This window comes from Rhopilema esculentum, chromosome 8, assembly GCF_057945365.1.
Source record: "Rhopilema esculentum isolate cy_ngs chromosome 8, ASM5794536v1, whole genome shotgun sequence".
Classification (NCBI taxonomy): domain Eukaryota; kingdom Metazoa; phylum Cnidaria; class Scyphozoa; order Rhizostomeae; family Rhizostomatidae; genus Rhopilema; species Rhopilema esculentum.
This window is the reverse complement of record NC_142822.1, coordinates 906,801-920,795: the sequence shown is the minus strand read 5'-3', so window position 1 is coordinate 920,795 and position 13,995 is coordinate 906,801. Positions and strand designations below refer to the sequence as shown.

At 35.1% G+C, this 13,995-nt stretch overlaps 1 protein-coding gene across 1 annotated transcript in view; it reads right to left on the bottom strand.

Annotated features, from left to right (window-relative positions):
- The window catches only part of LOC135695171 (coiled-coil and C2 domain-containing protein 2A), a 47,645-nt gene that overhangs the window by 32,374 nt on the left and 1,276 nt on the right, over positions 1-13,995 (bottom strand). The window contains exons 3-18 of the mRNA XM_089109741.1: positions 13,701-13,769; positions 13,101-13,157; positions 11,782-11,850; positions 10,155-10,269; positions 8,562-8,764; positions 8,022-8,114; positions 7,782-7,874; positions 6,567-6,705; positions 5,889-6,028; positions 4,829-4,951; positions 4,637-4,682; positions 3,970-4,130; positions 3,066-3,119; positions 2,276-2,346; positions 1,273-1,338; positions 498-572 (exon numbers count right to left, since the gene is read on the bottom strand). Coding sequence (XP_088965867.1) covers positions 498-572; positions 1,273-1,338; positions 2,276-2,346; positions 3,066-3,119; positions 3,970-4,130; positions 4,637-4,682; positions 4,829-4,951; positions 5,889-6,028; positions 6,567-6,705; positions 7,782-7,874; positions 8,022-8,114; positions 8,562-8,764; positions 10,155-10,269; positions 11,782-11,850; positions 13,101-13,157; positions 13,701-13,769 — 1,574 coding nt within the window. The remainder of the gene's footprint in view (positions 1-497; positions 573-1,272; positions 1,339-2,275; positions 2,347-3,065; positions 3,120-3,969; positions 4,131-4,636; positions 4,683-4,828; positions 4,952-5,888; positions 6,029-6,566; positions 6,706-7,781; positions 7,875-8,021; positions 8,115-8,561; positions 8,765-10,154; positions 10,270-11,781; positions 11,851-13,100; positions 13,158-13,700; positions 13,770-13,995) is intronic.

Here is a 13,995-nt window from a genome sequence, read left to right as displayed (position 1 = left end):
GTTTTTTGAAAATACCACTACACAATTTCACGTGATTCATCAAATTTCAGAGGCATGCATATTTGTCATCACAAGCATGGCAAGGATATGAATATTTTTGACAATGCACATTACGAGTGCTCATTTGATTTCGACAAAGGGATATTCCCTAACAAACTAACTGACTTGTTACATTTAACGGAGCTGAAATAGAAAGTGAGTGTGTACGCAAAATGGAAGGGTAGAGAAATCAAAGAAGTTTTGAACAGATGTAAAGAAAGAGAGAAAAAAAGAAGGCTTGAAATAAATACCAGGAATGTTGATCAGAATGATGGAAGCAATTTAATGAAGGAGAGCTTGACTTGATGGGTATTAAATTGCTGCTTAAATATCTCGAGTCTTCATTAAAATCATCACTGCTTATTCATCAAAATGTAGCATTGGCTGGCTACAAATTAATGAACTTTAAGGAAAAAAATAATGAGTAAAAACATTTCTGGAGAGAAAGTCAATTATACCTTATGACTTTGAGAACTAATGAGGTATTTGTATATGCTTGCATTTCCCTGAGTCTCTTCACGTCTTGCCAATACCTTAAAGAAACAGAAGCGTCAGAGAGTGACTGCCTACCACTATAAACATACTTATAACACACAGCTATGTTGTTGTTATTCAGGCATGCGTCTCTCTGGTATTGTCAGCAATGGAAAGGAAGCATATGGTCCGGCGAAAACGTTTCGCTCTGCAGCCCAGGCAATAAGAAAAAACATAGACGATGAGGCCCAATGAGCAAAGCTATACCGTGTTTAAATAATTCTTACTCGATGCAGTTCAGCATAAAGACAATCAAAGCTTCGACGATTGCAGGCATACTTTAATCATACCCATGAACAAATGGTTTCATGTCTTGCCTTTTAAAGGTATCTTAATTAAAACATGCAAAAAACTGCGTGATTTGATCATCAGTTTTTTATGACAAAGACATGCTAATACAGTTAGACCCTGCTTCTTTTAACAGGCTGGTAGCAAAAAGCCTGATGTAAATATTTCGCTGGCTGCAATAGCTTCTAGTTTAGCATAATAAATGTGAATTTTGGTTTTCAAAGTTGTTGAATTGGCTTAACAGTGCTGGATACCATATAGATATTGCAAGAGTGACAGGCGTTGTAGGGTGATACGTGCAATTCCAGAGTAACTGCAATTCAACTACAGAAACTTCAACTTAAAACTGTCTCGCTCTACAAGCAATCTGTATATGCAGCTATATCTGGAGTCTGAATATAGGAGTCATACTTGAAGATGCTCCTTAAAAGCATTCGGTCTCTGTATTCTTCATCGTCTCTTTGTCTGCGGGTTTGCCTTGAAAGCAAAATAAAATATCGTTTGATATTTGGCCTGCTGCAATAGCACAAATACGAGTCGTTATTGGAATGTATACCGACCAAAGCTCATTCTAACAAACAATGCGTAGCCCAGCATCAATGATGAACTTGAAGACTCTAAATAAATATGAGAAATTTTAGAGACTCTAAATAGGAAGCTGTAGACGGGGGCTAAAAGATAGGGGTGACTATCTTGGATTCGTGTTATATGAAATCGAGACATTTGCAGAGATTAGAGAGACTTGTTTCAAAACATTGCTTGACAAGGAGGCTCATTGGAGGAGGGACGTAGGGCTATGTGCAAAACTTGACTTTTCTGTTCACAATAAACAGTGACACAAATTTAAGTAACAATTTTGCTCACTGGCGAAGAACGAGCAGACTAAGGCCCTTGCCTTTAAGAAATGCAAATGGCCGATATCCATGTAAGGATGGATTTTAAGCTTCAAGGTGTAATAAGATCAGGTCAATTTTGATCATCTTTTTAGACGTGTTCAGTTCCGGTCCATTCGGATCATTTTTATTTGAATCCTGGAACAAACAAGTCCAGCAATTGACTACTAAGCCTAGCGGACCTGAAAGGACCCGGTAGTCATTACGAAACCGGATAAACGCACATAGTCAAAACCAAACCAAATGTTAAGCGAAAACAAATGGGTGAATTGTCAGATGAACAGCGTTAAGAATGTGTATTTGTGTTTGCTTGGCACAAGACAACACGTCTGAAGCAGAAGAGACAAATGCACCATAGGCGGTGTGTATCAGACCAAGTTTGCAAGAAAATGAATGAGCAACTTGACAGAAATGGCCGTAACTCTAAGAAACTGTACCAGGGCAGCATATCTGATAAATGGTATCCGAATGCAATTGTTTATATTAATTGTAAGAATAAAGGAGTGATTTAGTTTACTTACTTTATTTCATTTTTATAGTATGATCTTCGTCGATCTAATTCCTGTGAAATACTACTCTTTCTCGCCCTTTTCTGTCGAAATATAAAATAAAACTTTTTATATAAAATAAAGTAATAAAGTTTTCATATTTTGTGTATTACAGAAATTAAGAAAATATTTATTTGAATGGATTCGAGAACATTTCTCTTGACGCTTAAGCCTTTTAGAACAATCGTTTTTATAGTTTTAACATTGTAAATCAAAACATTGTAACCTGTTATAACTTTGGAAACAAAAATAGTAAATTTCAAAATAAATTGTTGGATGAATATATGACAATACAAAAAATCCTAAAATAATTAAATGATTTTCCCTTTTATTCTATAATACTTTAAATGAAATTGAGAAAATATAGAACAGTATTCATAATTGAAATGTTTTTGGAACTTTAAATCCAAATTACAGAGAGAGAATTAAAATTGTTCTTTATTGAATAACAAGATCGGCTGATCTTATACAGAAAGCTTCTAAGACGACTTCATGTTACATAGAAGGAGTTGATGAGCGAAATGATAACACTTAAGATAAGATAAGGGTATGAGACTCAAAAATCCGTTTTCAGCAGCAATAACAGAAGGAGAAAGATTATAATGATATCCTTCAGCCAAGTCGTAACACAATGAGATCTTATCACAACTGCATACTAAATGAGAATGGACAGCTTTCTTGGAAATGAGTAGTAACAGTAATTGGACACTGGCAGCTGTTGCAGACAAACTATCGAATACGATGCAAAAATTTTTCAGTTTACCATTTTGTCCGGAAGCTCTTGCAGCTGCTCCAAGGCAATTCTCAAAGTTGATAACTACGGAACAATTATTTTCAGATGTCAGGCGATTTCAACAAAAATATTCTTTAGGTTAAGATTCGCAAAGCTCTCACAGATGTGTCAATAAAATACCATTCATAAAAGGTCTGCAGTTTACATGTACAGAGAGTTATCTACAAAATAGTTATTTTGTCTGCTTAAAAATAAATAAAATTAAGACTTATTAAGTCTGCAAAATTGTGTAGGGGATTTTTCATAAATAGGAATTTGCTTCAGTTTTCAACTTGGAAAGTATAAAAACCCTAAAAATTTGGATTTGAAGATAGCCAGCTTGTTGCTATTCTATTCAATTAAACCTACACCAGTGTGAAATAACTAATAACATTGGTTCTTACGAGTAAATCGCTGTTATTTTTCAATATTTTCTGCTCTGTTTGCAGAAATTCTACTTTAGCTACTTCTTCGCTTTTTAATTCTAACTCTAGACAGTCATGAGGTATTTCTTGTTGGATTGAATCAAAGCTAGATGAGGTAAATTTTCATAAACGATTTTTCACAGGGTTTTTGAAAGATTCGCAGGGCTTTTCATGGATGACTTTTCTCAGTCACGGGAATATTATTCACGTCCTGAGTACCCCTGTAAAAAATTAAACCTAGAGATTAGAGACACTCGCATGATATACAGAACAGCCCCACATAGAAGTGCCAGTTAGAGTACCGAAACTGCTGTCTAGCAATCCTTCAAGACGCAAAAGACTAAAGCAGCTTAGAAGTGGCACTCCAGCTCGCGTGAAAAGATGTATCCCTTATTATCGCGTGAAAAGATGTTTCCGTGAAAAAGAAAGTAGCCCTTGTTATACCAAATTGCAGATTACAGAGGATTTACCTTGTTGGTGAGGTGTTCTACCATGCCCTTTCGCATTTTTGTGCAGTATTGGTTGTACATCTGTTCCAGTCTCGTTGCCAGAACGTGTTCTTTGCTGAACAGAGGGTGGTGCCCAAATGTTAGCGTGGAAACGTCAATATCAAGCTGATATCGCTTACCGGCTGCAATGAAAGGCAAAGCTCTGATTGCCTAGGCCGTGATGATCCTTACGCTTCATCTTAAGGATTCTATTTATATCAAAATAATAATTACGTTGGGAACTTTACAATGCAGTGTGAACAATTTTTTTGAAATCTAACAGAGTTAGCTGTTGGCTTGCATGATATGTTTGAAAATGGCTTGAAAAACTATAAAATACAATTTCAAAAGTGGAACGAAAAGTGACGATAAAAGAGAGCATAATAAGCATATGTCAATAATACTTTGTATTGTTCCATATTTTTAGGGCCGCAAAAGATGCAGGCGGCAGATTTTGTTATAATGCTCGAGAAGTTACAAGCTAATTAGCATGTGTGACGTAAATTAAGATCACGTCTCATTTAATTCACGGAAAAACTGCAGCACTGGGCAAAAATACTAAGAGCTGCTTCGTAACCACTCTTTTCACACAATAAACTAATATAACTTGAAAGTTGAGCCTTTATAACGATAAAAAAGAACGGCTTGCCTGCAACTCCGTTAATGTATCTGCAATCAAAATTCTTGACTTCAGCCTTGAAAGCAGATTACAATCATTATTTCAAAAGAAGAATGACTTCAAATACAAAACATCAACAAATTTTACTTCAATCTTTAAGGAAATTGTTAAAATAACTTTACTCATTAGAATTGTTTAGGAAGCTATACGCATTAGAATTACCTTTCCCCAAAAGGTCTCCAAAGCTGTATGCATTTCTTCATTCAAAGCGAACTTCGATGGATTCATTCGTACCGGGTTTGCCAGTCGTTTTAAATCGCCATTTTCATCAAAGCAAGAGAAATCCTAGAAAAAGAAAATTATACCAAAAAACCTGGCGAATATTTTTCCAATCAGAACAAAACATTGTTTGAAACCAGGCGACTGGCTACACAAGATAGAAAATGTCCATCGTAGGGTCTTGATTCTTACTCAAGAATTTAACAATTCAGGTTATATCTTGATCAATTGGTAAACAGACCATTTATTGTTTAATTTAATTCTTTACTGACAGGCTCCTCATTTCTTGCAAAATTGTGTGTTTTTCACAATTTCACAACAGCTGTGTTTCACCAACACAAACTGAAAATAGACTTTCAATTTTGCCATCTTCACGATCAACTAACTTGAATTTCCCATAAATGCCGTACACGCACCATCAAGCACCCCTCTCTATTAAGCCCCTTTTCTACTGAGCCCCTTATTCAAAACACAATTTGAAACAAGCTACCTCCCTAGCAACCCCTCTCCTTGTTATCCATCAGACGTATCAACAGACTGATGATTCCGAGAAAAACGCGGAAATTCATTCATCGAAACATGAAAAATAACCAGATACAAGTATAAGTTATATTTCATACAATTAATACAGAAAAAACATGCTTCGAAAATATTTAAAACCCTTATCTCGAGTTCACGATAAGCCCCCTTTCTAATAATCTAAAGCCCCCCCCCCCTCCAGAGAACCCTGAAAAATTAGCCCCTATGAGGCTTGAAAAAAGTTTAATGGTACTTTCCGATCGTTTATAAAAAGAAATTGGTTTCTGCAAATTTGTAAGTATTCACGGGAAGGACTTTACACAAACGTGAAAAGTAAAACATAAAATAAGGCCAGAACAAGGAATTCAAAAACAAGCTTGTTGAGCTAGAATTAGCTTGTTGAATCAAGATCACTATCATATGATATCTTACCAGTGATCCTTATTACAATATGTAGATAAATAAATAAATCAATCAAAATTACCTCTTTCTTCGACATAAGAACGCGATTCTCCATTACAGAAACGGATGCTTGCTCAATAACGGGGGGTGTGCCAACATAGAATCCTTCACTTTCCATTGATCTTGGAACAGAACCCTTTGGGATTTTCTCTTCCCTTGGAGCTGGAAGAAGATTTATTAATACAGTTAAAGGGATGCATTGATATCCATTCACTATTTCAACTAGTAAAGGACTTCCCAAGAATTCAACGTAATGATTTTTATAGAGAAAAAAATGTTCACTATCGTTCTTGGAACAGCTTTTCATTTGATCAACACAAATCATGACAAAAGCGTTCGATGAGTACAGCGGACAAAGTCAAACAGCATCCTTTTCTTAACAGGTAAAAGATATCCTTCTGTATCACAATAAAGTTCGCTGGGGCAATGCGCTCAAATTCCAACAAGAAGACAGAGGTTTGCGTTCAAAAAGGCCACATAAAAAGAATGAAAAATGAATGGTCAAAAAAAAGGATTTGAACCCTACAAAACTTTGAAAAAGGGTGCCGAAAGACGGAACAGAATAGCTATATTTGTTTTCGCATACATACAAAAAGCTGAAGAAGGGAGATCAAATGAGAACAATTATATTAAAAAATTCAGCAAAACCATTTTCGATAATGTCAAAAATTTTGAGATACAGAAGAGACTTGATTAACACCTGGGCGAACGCTTGGGTACCCAAATAGAGAATTCTCCTTTTCTAGTTGTTCTCTTTTGGGGACATAAGGAACTTTTGTCCAATGTGTGAGGGCTCCATCAAGCATGTCTATAACCACATCTTCTTGTGCTTTGTCAGGCTGTGGCAGAAAAGACAATACACCTTGAATAACTAACAAATAAGTAGCGTGAATGGGAAGTTGCCAATACCCGTTGCCAATATAGAGGAGATATTTTGGAAGATCAATTTTAATATCAGCTCTGTTTTGCCACCAAATATCTTGGATTGGACACAAACACCATCCTGAGGCACTGAGACGTCACAAAATTATGGTCAATTAGCAACATAATGATGGGTAATAGGTCAGCCAGAGCAGACACTCTAGCCACATTTAACAATATTAAATTTCATTTTGAGATCTAATAAAACCTTAAAATATGCTTGAAGGTAAAGGGCAACTGAGAACGTCAAAAACTGAAAACAACGCACTTTTTATAATGTAAGATTTTAAAAATTCAAATTTAATTTTACACAACTTTCAAATGATCACATCAAATTTGTCGATTAGAACTCAAAATACCAAAATGGCATGGTGTGGTATGATTTAGTACAGTTAAGTAGTATAGTAAGTTTAGTATTAGTACAGTAGTGAAGTAGTTTAGTACAGTACTATAGTAGTTTAGTACACTAGTATAGTAAAGTATAGCAAAGCATAGTATAGTATAGTATAGTATAGAATAGTAAAGTATAGTATAGTATAGTATAGTATAGTATAGTATAGTATAGTATAGTATAGTATAGTATAGTATAGTATAGTATAGTATAGTATAGTATAGTATAGTTTAGTATAGTATAGTATAGTATAGTATAGTAAAGTATAGTAAAGTATAGTATAGTATAGTATAGTATAGTATAGTATAGTATAGTATAGTATAGTATAGTATAGTATAGTATAGTATAGTATAGTATAGTATAGTATAGTATAGTATAGTATAGTATAGTATAGTATAGTATAGTATAGTATAGTATAGTATAGTATAGTATAGTATAGTATAGTATAGTATAGTAAAGTATATTATAGTATGATTTTTCCTATGTCTCCAGCAGAAGCGGAAATGGTGACTTCTTTAAGAGGGTAGATACTCTCATGGCCATCTAAAATTGATATTAGCAAGAAGCAATGGCTCATAAGTGGAGCAAAGAAAGCAAATATACTTTTGCATCTTCTCTTTTTGGCTCTTCTTCTTCGTCCATTGTCGCTCCTGTGCCAACAAAGAAGTTGTATGCTTCCTCTTCCGTTGGAAAACCCTAAGGAAACGTGACAATTATTAGTCAAAATTCAGCGCGAACGGCAAGCAAATGCGTCGAACCTATATGATAGTGAATGCTACTGTGAATGATATGATACTATATTTCATGTAAACATTTGATCACAACACGTCAATCACTGCTTACATCGCGTTTCTTCTGTTGTGCCTTCACCTTGCGCCACTCCCTTGCGCTTTTGATGCTTGCCTTGAGCTGAGGATCATAGTCGTCTTCTTCTTCCTGAAACATTAATTTACAATTTAGCGGAAAAGATCCTCATTTCGGTAGGTCTTTTGGCTTAAGGCACAAAGCTTTCTTCCGTTCTGGCACTTGACCGACTGTTGTATTCACTTGAAAATGATATTGGTTGTTTCGCAACAGTAATTAGCAATTGGTTGTATCGCAATAGTAATTAGTAGTGTCAAAAAATTTCTAGAAATTCTACGAAAAATTGCTTATATCACTGCAAGATCAAGCTCATATTTCAACTGACTTTGGCACAATCTAACACAACCATAACTATTTTTATTCACATTATAGTGTCGAATCAGGGTTATGACAGCGAAGAACCCTCGCGTCACTTGTTAATCATATTATAAAAAACAAACTGCTATTGCAATTATTTCTACTGAATAATCTGGATCTGCTAAAAACAGTTCTAATTCGACCAAGAGAAAATCAATCAACCTTCGCATCTTCAAAGCGATTTGGTATAGGCAGCTCCCGGAGTCCTCGCAATTTTCTTTCAGGTAGCCCTTCTTCCGTCGCCCGAGCTTGAATTCCCCTGACTCTGTTTCGCAGCCTCTCTCTGATTGACGTATTCAGTTTGCCGCCTGTTGGATCAGAGGCACGCGATGTGGCAGCTTCGACTGTATCTATGAATCTTTTACCTTCGCAGCACCAAAATAGAAGGAAGAAAATGAGGCTGAATGATTTAAAATTTTACCTTTTTTCACGTAAAAGTAAATCATTGGCAAAAATATGATAAGACTGAGTTATTATTTTAAAAAGTTATGAAGTCCAGGGAGGGGGACACTTCCATACTTGACCTGACTTTTCCGATTAAAATTATGGGATAGGGTGTTATGAATTGTAAAAAAAATCTGAAACTGGATAAACAAATTAAGAAAATTGTTTGAGACAAGGTATCTAGAAATTCCTTTAATTATTTGATCCCACAAACAACGCACGCTAGGCACATTGCAGACCCTCTTTACGCGCAGGTATATTCTGGCATAATTGTGACATATTTTTTCATTATTTCTTGTTTTTTCATAGGACAGGGTTAGGATGCAAAAAGGTCTTTCGCACACCCCCGTCATCTTCCTGGTCAAATGCCCCCTCCCAACCCCCGGATAACAAGGCAAATGAGCTTTAAAAAATTGAAGAAAGATCAAGTACTTTCGACATTGTACATTTTGTCAATACACTAACTACTATGACAACCAAAATAGATAATATTGACAATATAGATGATTCAAATTTAAATAGTAAATACCAACATTACAAAACAAGGGGTTTGTTGTCCTAGCATAGTGGGTGTAATCATAGTCGATAGATTATGGTCAAATAAAGATGATTAAGGAACTGAGATGTGAAACGCTAACGTTTAGGTACGCGGTTAAAATAGCGCAATGGGTAGCAGGGGAAACAATTTGCCTCTTTGATGGCGTTAGGGCAAAAGCTAACTATAAAAACAAGTTCATTGCTGCAAAAAATGAAAGGGGACGAAATAAATAGTTGTATTCATCCACAATTTGTCCACCAATTGGAATACAAAACATTGGGGCACCCAACGCTTATCTACAATGCCTGCCAAAAGTCTTGCACTGCACTCTCTCCCCCTCCCAACAATGCTTCTTTATGTAAAGATAAGAGGTTCGGTGTGGTCCAATGGATTATTTAAATCTTTTTAACCGGACACAGTTAAATTTTCCAAAACAACACTCAAGGAACTGGGCGTTTTAAGAACTTCTGACAGGGATTGTAGCTTTAATGGAAGAATTTCCAACGGTTGGTATTCTGTGTAAGATAGCCAAATGCCAATCAAGCATTTTCTTTTGTAAGCACACCTTTGGAAATCATAAGGAAAATTAGCAATTTAAGAAACAATCACCCGCTAATATAGCTGAAAACTTATGGCTTGATTGATTAACCAAACGGCAAGTTCACGAGTGACTGGAGGTTTGGATTGAAAATTTAATACTAGCTTCAATTTGAGAACAAAAAATTTCTAAACTCCCAATTAGAAAAAACGAACAAGGCTTAGACAATAGTTACCAGATTCAGCGGGTTCACCCTTGCTATCTCTTAGGGCTGGCAAGGACCGAGGAAGTGGAGGTCGGCTTTGGGTCGTATCCGCCATTCCCGAGGGGCCTTGCTGCGGCTCAGTAAGCTGAAATGTCAAAAATAGTATTTGTGAGGTGTAACCACTGAGACGATACTTTTTGTACGGTAATATCAGACACGAATCGAATGGAAAACCACAAAGAACAAATTTTGGCAATAGATTGTTCAACTGAGTCTCCGTCATTGGAGTTCAACTCCCTTATCTCTTTTAAAACTGGAATCAAATACATCGGGGAGCCAGCCTAATTTAGATTTTTGGCTCGTCCATGGATCTCCTGAAGCTAAAGAATGAAGGGCCTTAAAGTTGATCTGCAATTTTAACACAAAAAAGCGTGGGTTAGAGTTCCAGTATGTCCCCAAAGTTGAAAAACAAGACGATCTACAACCAAAGACTACACTTGTGGTACACTTTTTTTATAGGAGCAATTTTATAAGAACACGTGCCTCAAAATTAGTCAAAAGTTAAGAACAAATTAAGAACAAACTGAGGCTGAGCTTCTACAACGTTTTTTCTCAAAATCGAGGATTTTTTACCACGTGGGTGCTTTTTCGGTGAATATTCAAATTTGTCAGCAAATTAAGGCTCTCACTCACTTTGTTGGCAAATGAGGCCTGACTACCTCCCTAGAAATAGCTAGCACTTGCACTGCTTACACCCTATTAAATTAAGAACAAATTAAGAACAATCCAGCCCCAGATTTTCGAAAAAATTTCTGAACAGTCAACCTGAACTTAGATTTACTGGTTCTTATAAATAAAAGAGCGTAGGTTAAAAAGCAATGCTTGCAATCACCTAGAAAAGACTGTTTACAGACTAGAAACAACTTGGAAAACTAAAATTTAAAACATACTAAAATGTTTTGTCTGACACTCTCCAAAAATTAAAGTGCTACATAAATAGTCCGAAATGTTGAATTAAAATGTATTAAATCTATAACAGTTATATGAAGTATAATATATCAATATACTCTGAAAAGTGTCAGACGAAAAGCTACAGCATGTCTTTAATTGTTTGGTTTTTCAAAGCAACTTTTGAAGACCGTTTAGTTTGAGAGTTTCAACGGGTGTTGGGATTATCCGACTTGAACTTCAGAAATGTTTCTTCATAGCTAATTTTCATGAGATTTAATTTTGAATATACTTTCCACAAAAAAATTGGGTGTCAATATCGTCTATATATGAAAATAAAGAGTTTATCATACGACTGGAACCATTTTTGGTTACTAAAATATCTAGAGTCCCTTAAGGGTGTTGGTGTTAAACTTTTACCATATTAATGTGGCCTGGCTAACAGCTATTCATCAAGCCAATTTAAACCATTTTATGGTTTTCGCGTCTTCCAGGCAAACCAAAATACCTTTGGCAAAAGCTTTCGGTTTTTGGATAGTTACCAGCTTTGCCCCATTTTAGTCCAATCTCTCACTGGATTGTGCGATCGACTGAGTAATAATCGCAATTGGTGACATAGAATGACGTCAACGCTAATGCTTAGGAGTATAGAACAATTATAAAGCTGTCGGCGGTTCGGGATCTCTGAAAATATCCTGATTTCACAAACCTCGTTCTGCCTCTGTTTCCGTCGTGTCTGCAATGCTTCAAGCATGTCGTCTTTATCGTCGGCAATACTCTGGAATTTAGATTCAACTTTTTCATGAATTTAATTTAGATTAAACTGGAACAAACAGACTTGATTTATCTTTCTAATTTTACAGGGCTGGCATTATTTTCTTGAAGTTATATCTCACTGGTATCTATTTTCCCTTTTTAAGAGGCTCTTGCCCAACCGGCATGCTTCGCGGTAGCTGTTTTCTTACACAAGGAGAAATGGAATGTATTTTGCATTTTCATGCAGTAAGAAATTAGGCCAGTTTCAAATTTGTAAAGCATGCGGGTTGCGCAAGAGCCTTTAATTGCAATATGCTTGTAATCTTTATCGACAAGTGCAGCCTTATAAATTTTGATTTAAGGACCACGACAAACAATGCCATAAGCTGCAATGCAGAAAAGACAAACCCAGTGTGGTAAACACCAATAACTCGATGATTAAGACACATTTTTAGCAGAATTTGACAGAATTTGACTAGGCCATATTATTTTCGATTAAATAAGATTTCAAGACAATCTTGTCGCATGGTCATCTTTTGAAAACTTATATGCGTTAATTAAATAATGTAGATATTAAACAATCGAAAGTAATGAATAATTAATTCGTTATTGAAACATTTCTCAATATATAGAGACAACTGAAATCAAGCAAAGTGGAAAAGAATTAAAATCTAGAGTCAGGTGATATTACAAAAGATGCAACAGTATAGCCATGTTCTGTGCTGTCAATGTTATCTCAAAACTATGTTTAAAAGTGTGGCTTAAGCTACATACAATCATTATATTTCTTAATCATTAAAACGTCAGATTTAACCACACTGGATTCCTTTCTCGTCCCTTTGATAGTGAATGGTGGTTCTTTCATTGAATTATGTATAAATAATCTTTACAGCAAATATAGCAATTATACTAAATAAACAAAGTTCCAAACTATAGAAGGAAGTACAGTGACTTCAAACTCATCTTCATTTACAACATTTCACAGAGATTATTTTACAGGCTAAAAAGTAACAGAAATGCCATAAGTTATATGACAAGACTTAGATGCTCTTTTGTAATATACTGAACTCTATAAACAAGGGAGGAACAATTTATTAGCCTTTTCATTGACAAATCTAAAATCAATGCAAAATTCTTAACAGCATTTATGAATAAAGACATTCTTGCAAATCTTACTACAATATTTAATTTATGTCAAGGTTTGTATCATATAATTAAGAAAACATGCCAATTAGGAGTAAAATATTACTTGAAGCTTCAAATAAACCTCACCTGAACATTGGTTGACCCATCAATTGACTGGATTTCTGTAACTTCCTCTATTGAAGGCTTCAATCAATGGAACATCATCATTGATTTAAATTCATTTGAAATAGTAAGTTAACTGTGAAGGACAAGAGCTGTACAACCCAAGAGGAGAAAATTCCTGGATCTAAATCCAATATCAATTTTCAGTTGGTCAAATCTCAGATGAAATGTTCAGGGACTTTACTTTCACTATTGTCATTAGGTGATAAACTTTAGATACTCTTTAAGTCATTTTCAGAAGCACCAAAATCTGTTTCTTTAGAACATTTAGTAATTCAATTTGTCATAGTGAACATTTAGTAATTCAATTTGTCAAAATGTCAGTAATGTGGGAAAAAAGTCTGCTTAAAATTTAATATCAAAGTTTTATTTTTCAGAAAAAAAACCTAGCCAGGTATATATCACATTATTCAGAAAGGAAAAACAATTCCACTGCATTAGGAGAAACTTGGATTTGTGCACACTGGAACTGTCAGGTTTTGTGTGAAATTACTGAATGATAAAAAAATAACTCTGGTGATCAGCATGAGGAATGACATGCTTGCTTGAAGGAAAAATTCTTACCTTATTTTTTATAAGCTGTCTCTCGTCATTATCAGAATAATATGATCCAGCATCTGATGTATATGTTGCCTTGGAAAAGATTTTTATTTGTGTTTAAATTAAGTTGCTAGATTACAATCTTCGTCGCTACATTTTAGCTTTTTTTAAGATCCTCAAGCAGGGAACACAAAAAACATCACTGTTTTGGTGAAAAAATGATGTATTAAAGTACATTGAGACCTTTGATAGCTAAACTTAATAGAAGTGGACAAACAAACTGGAGCACTGGGTGGAAATGGTATCAATCCTACTTCTG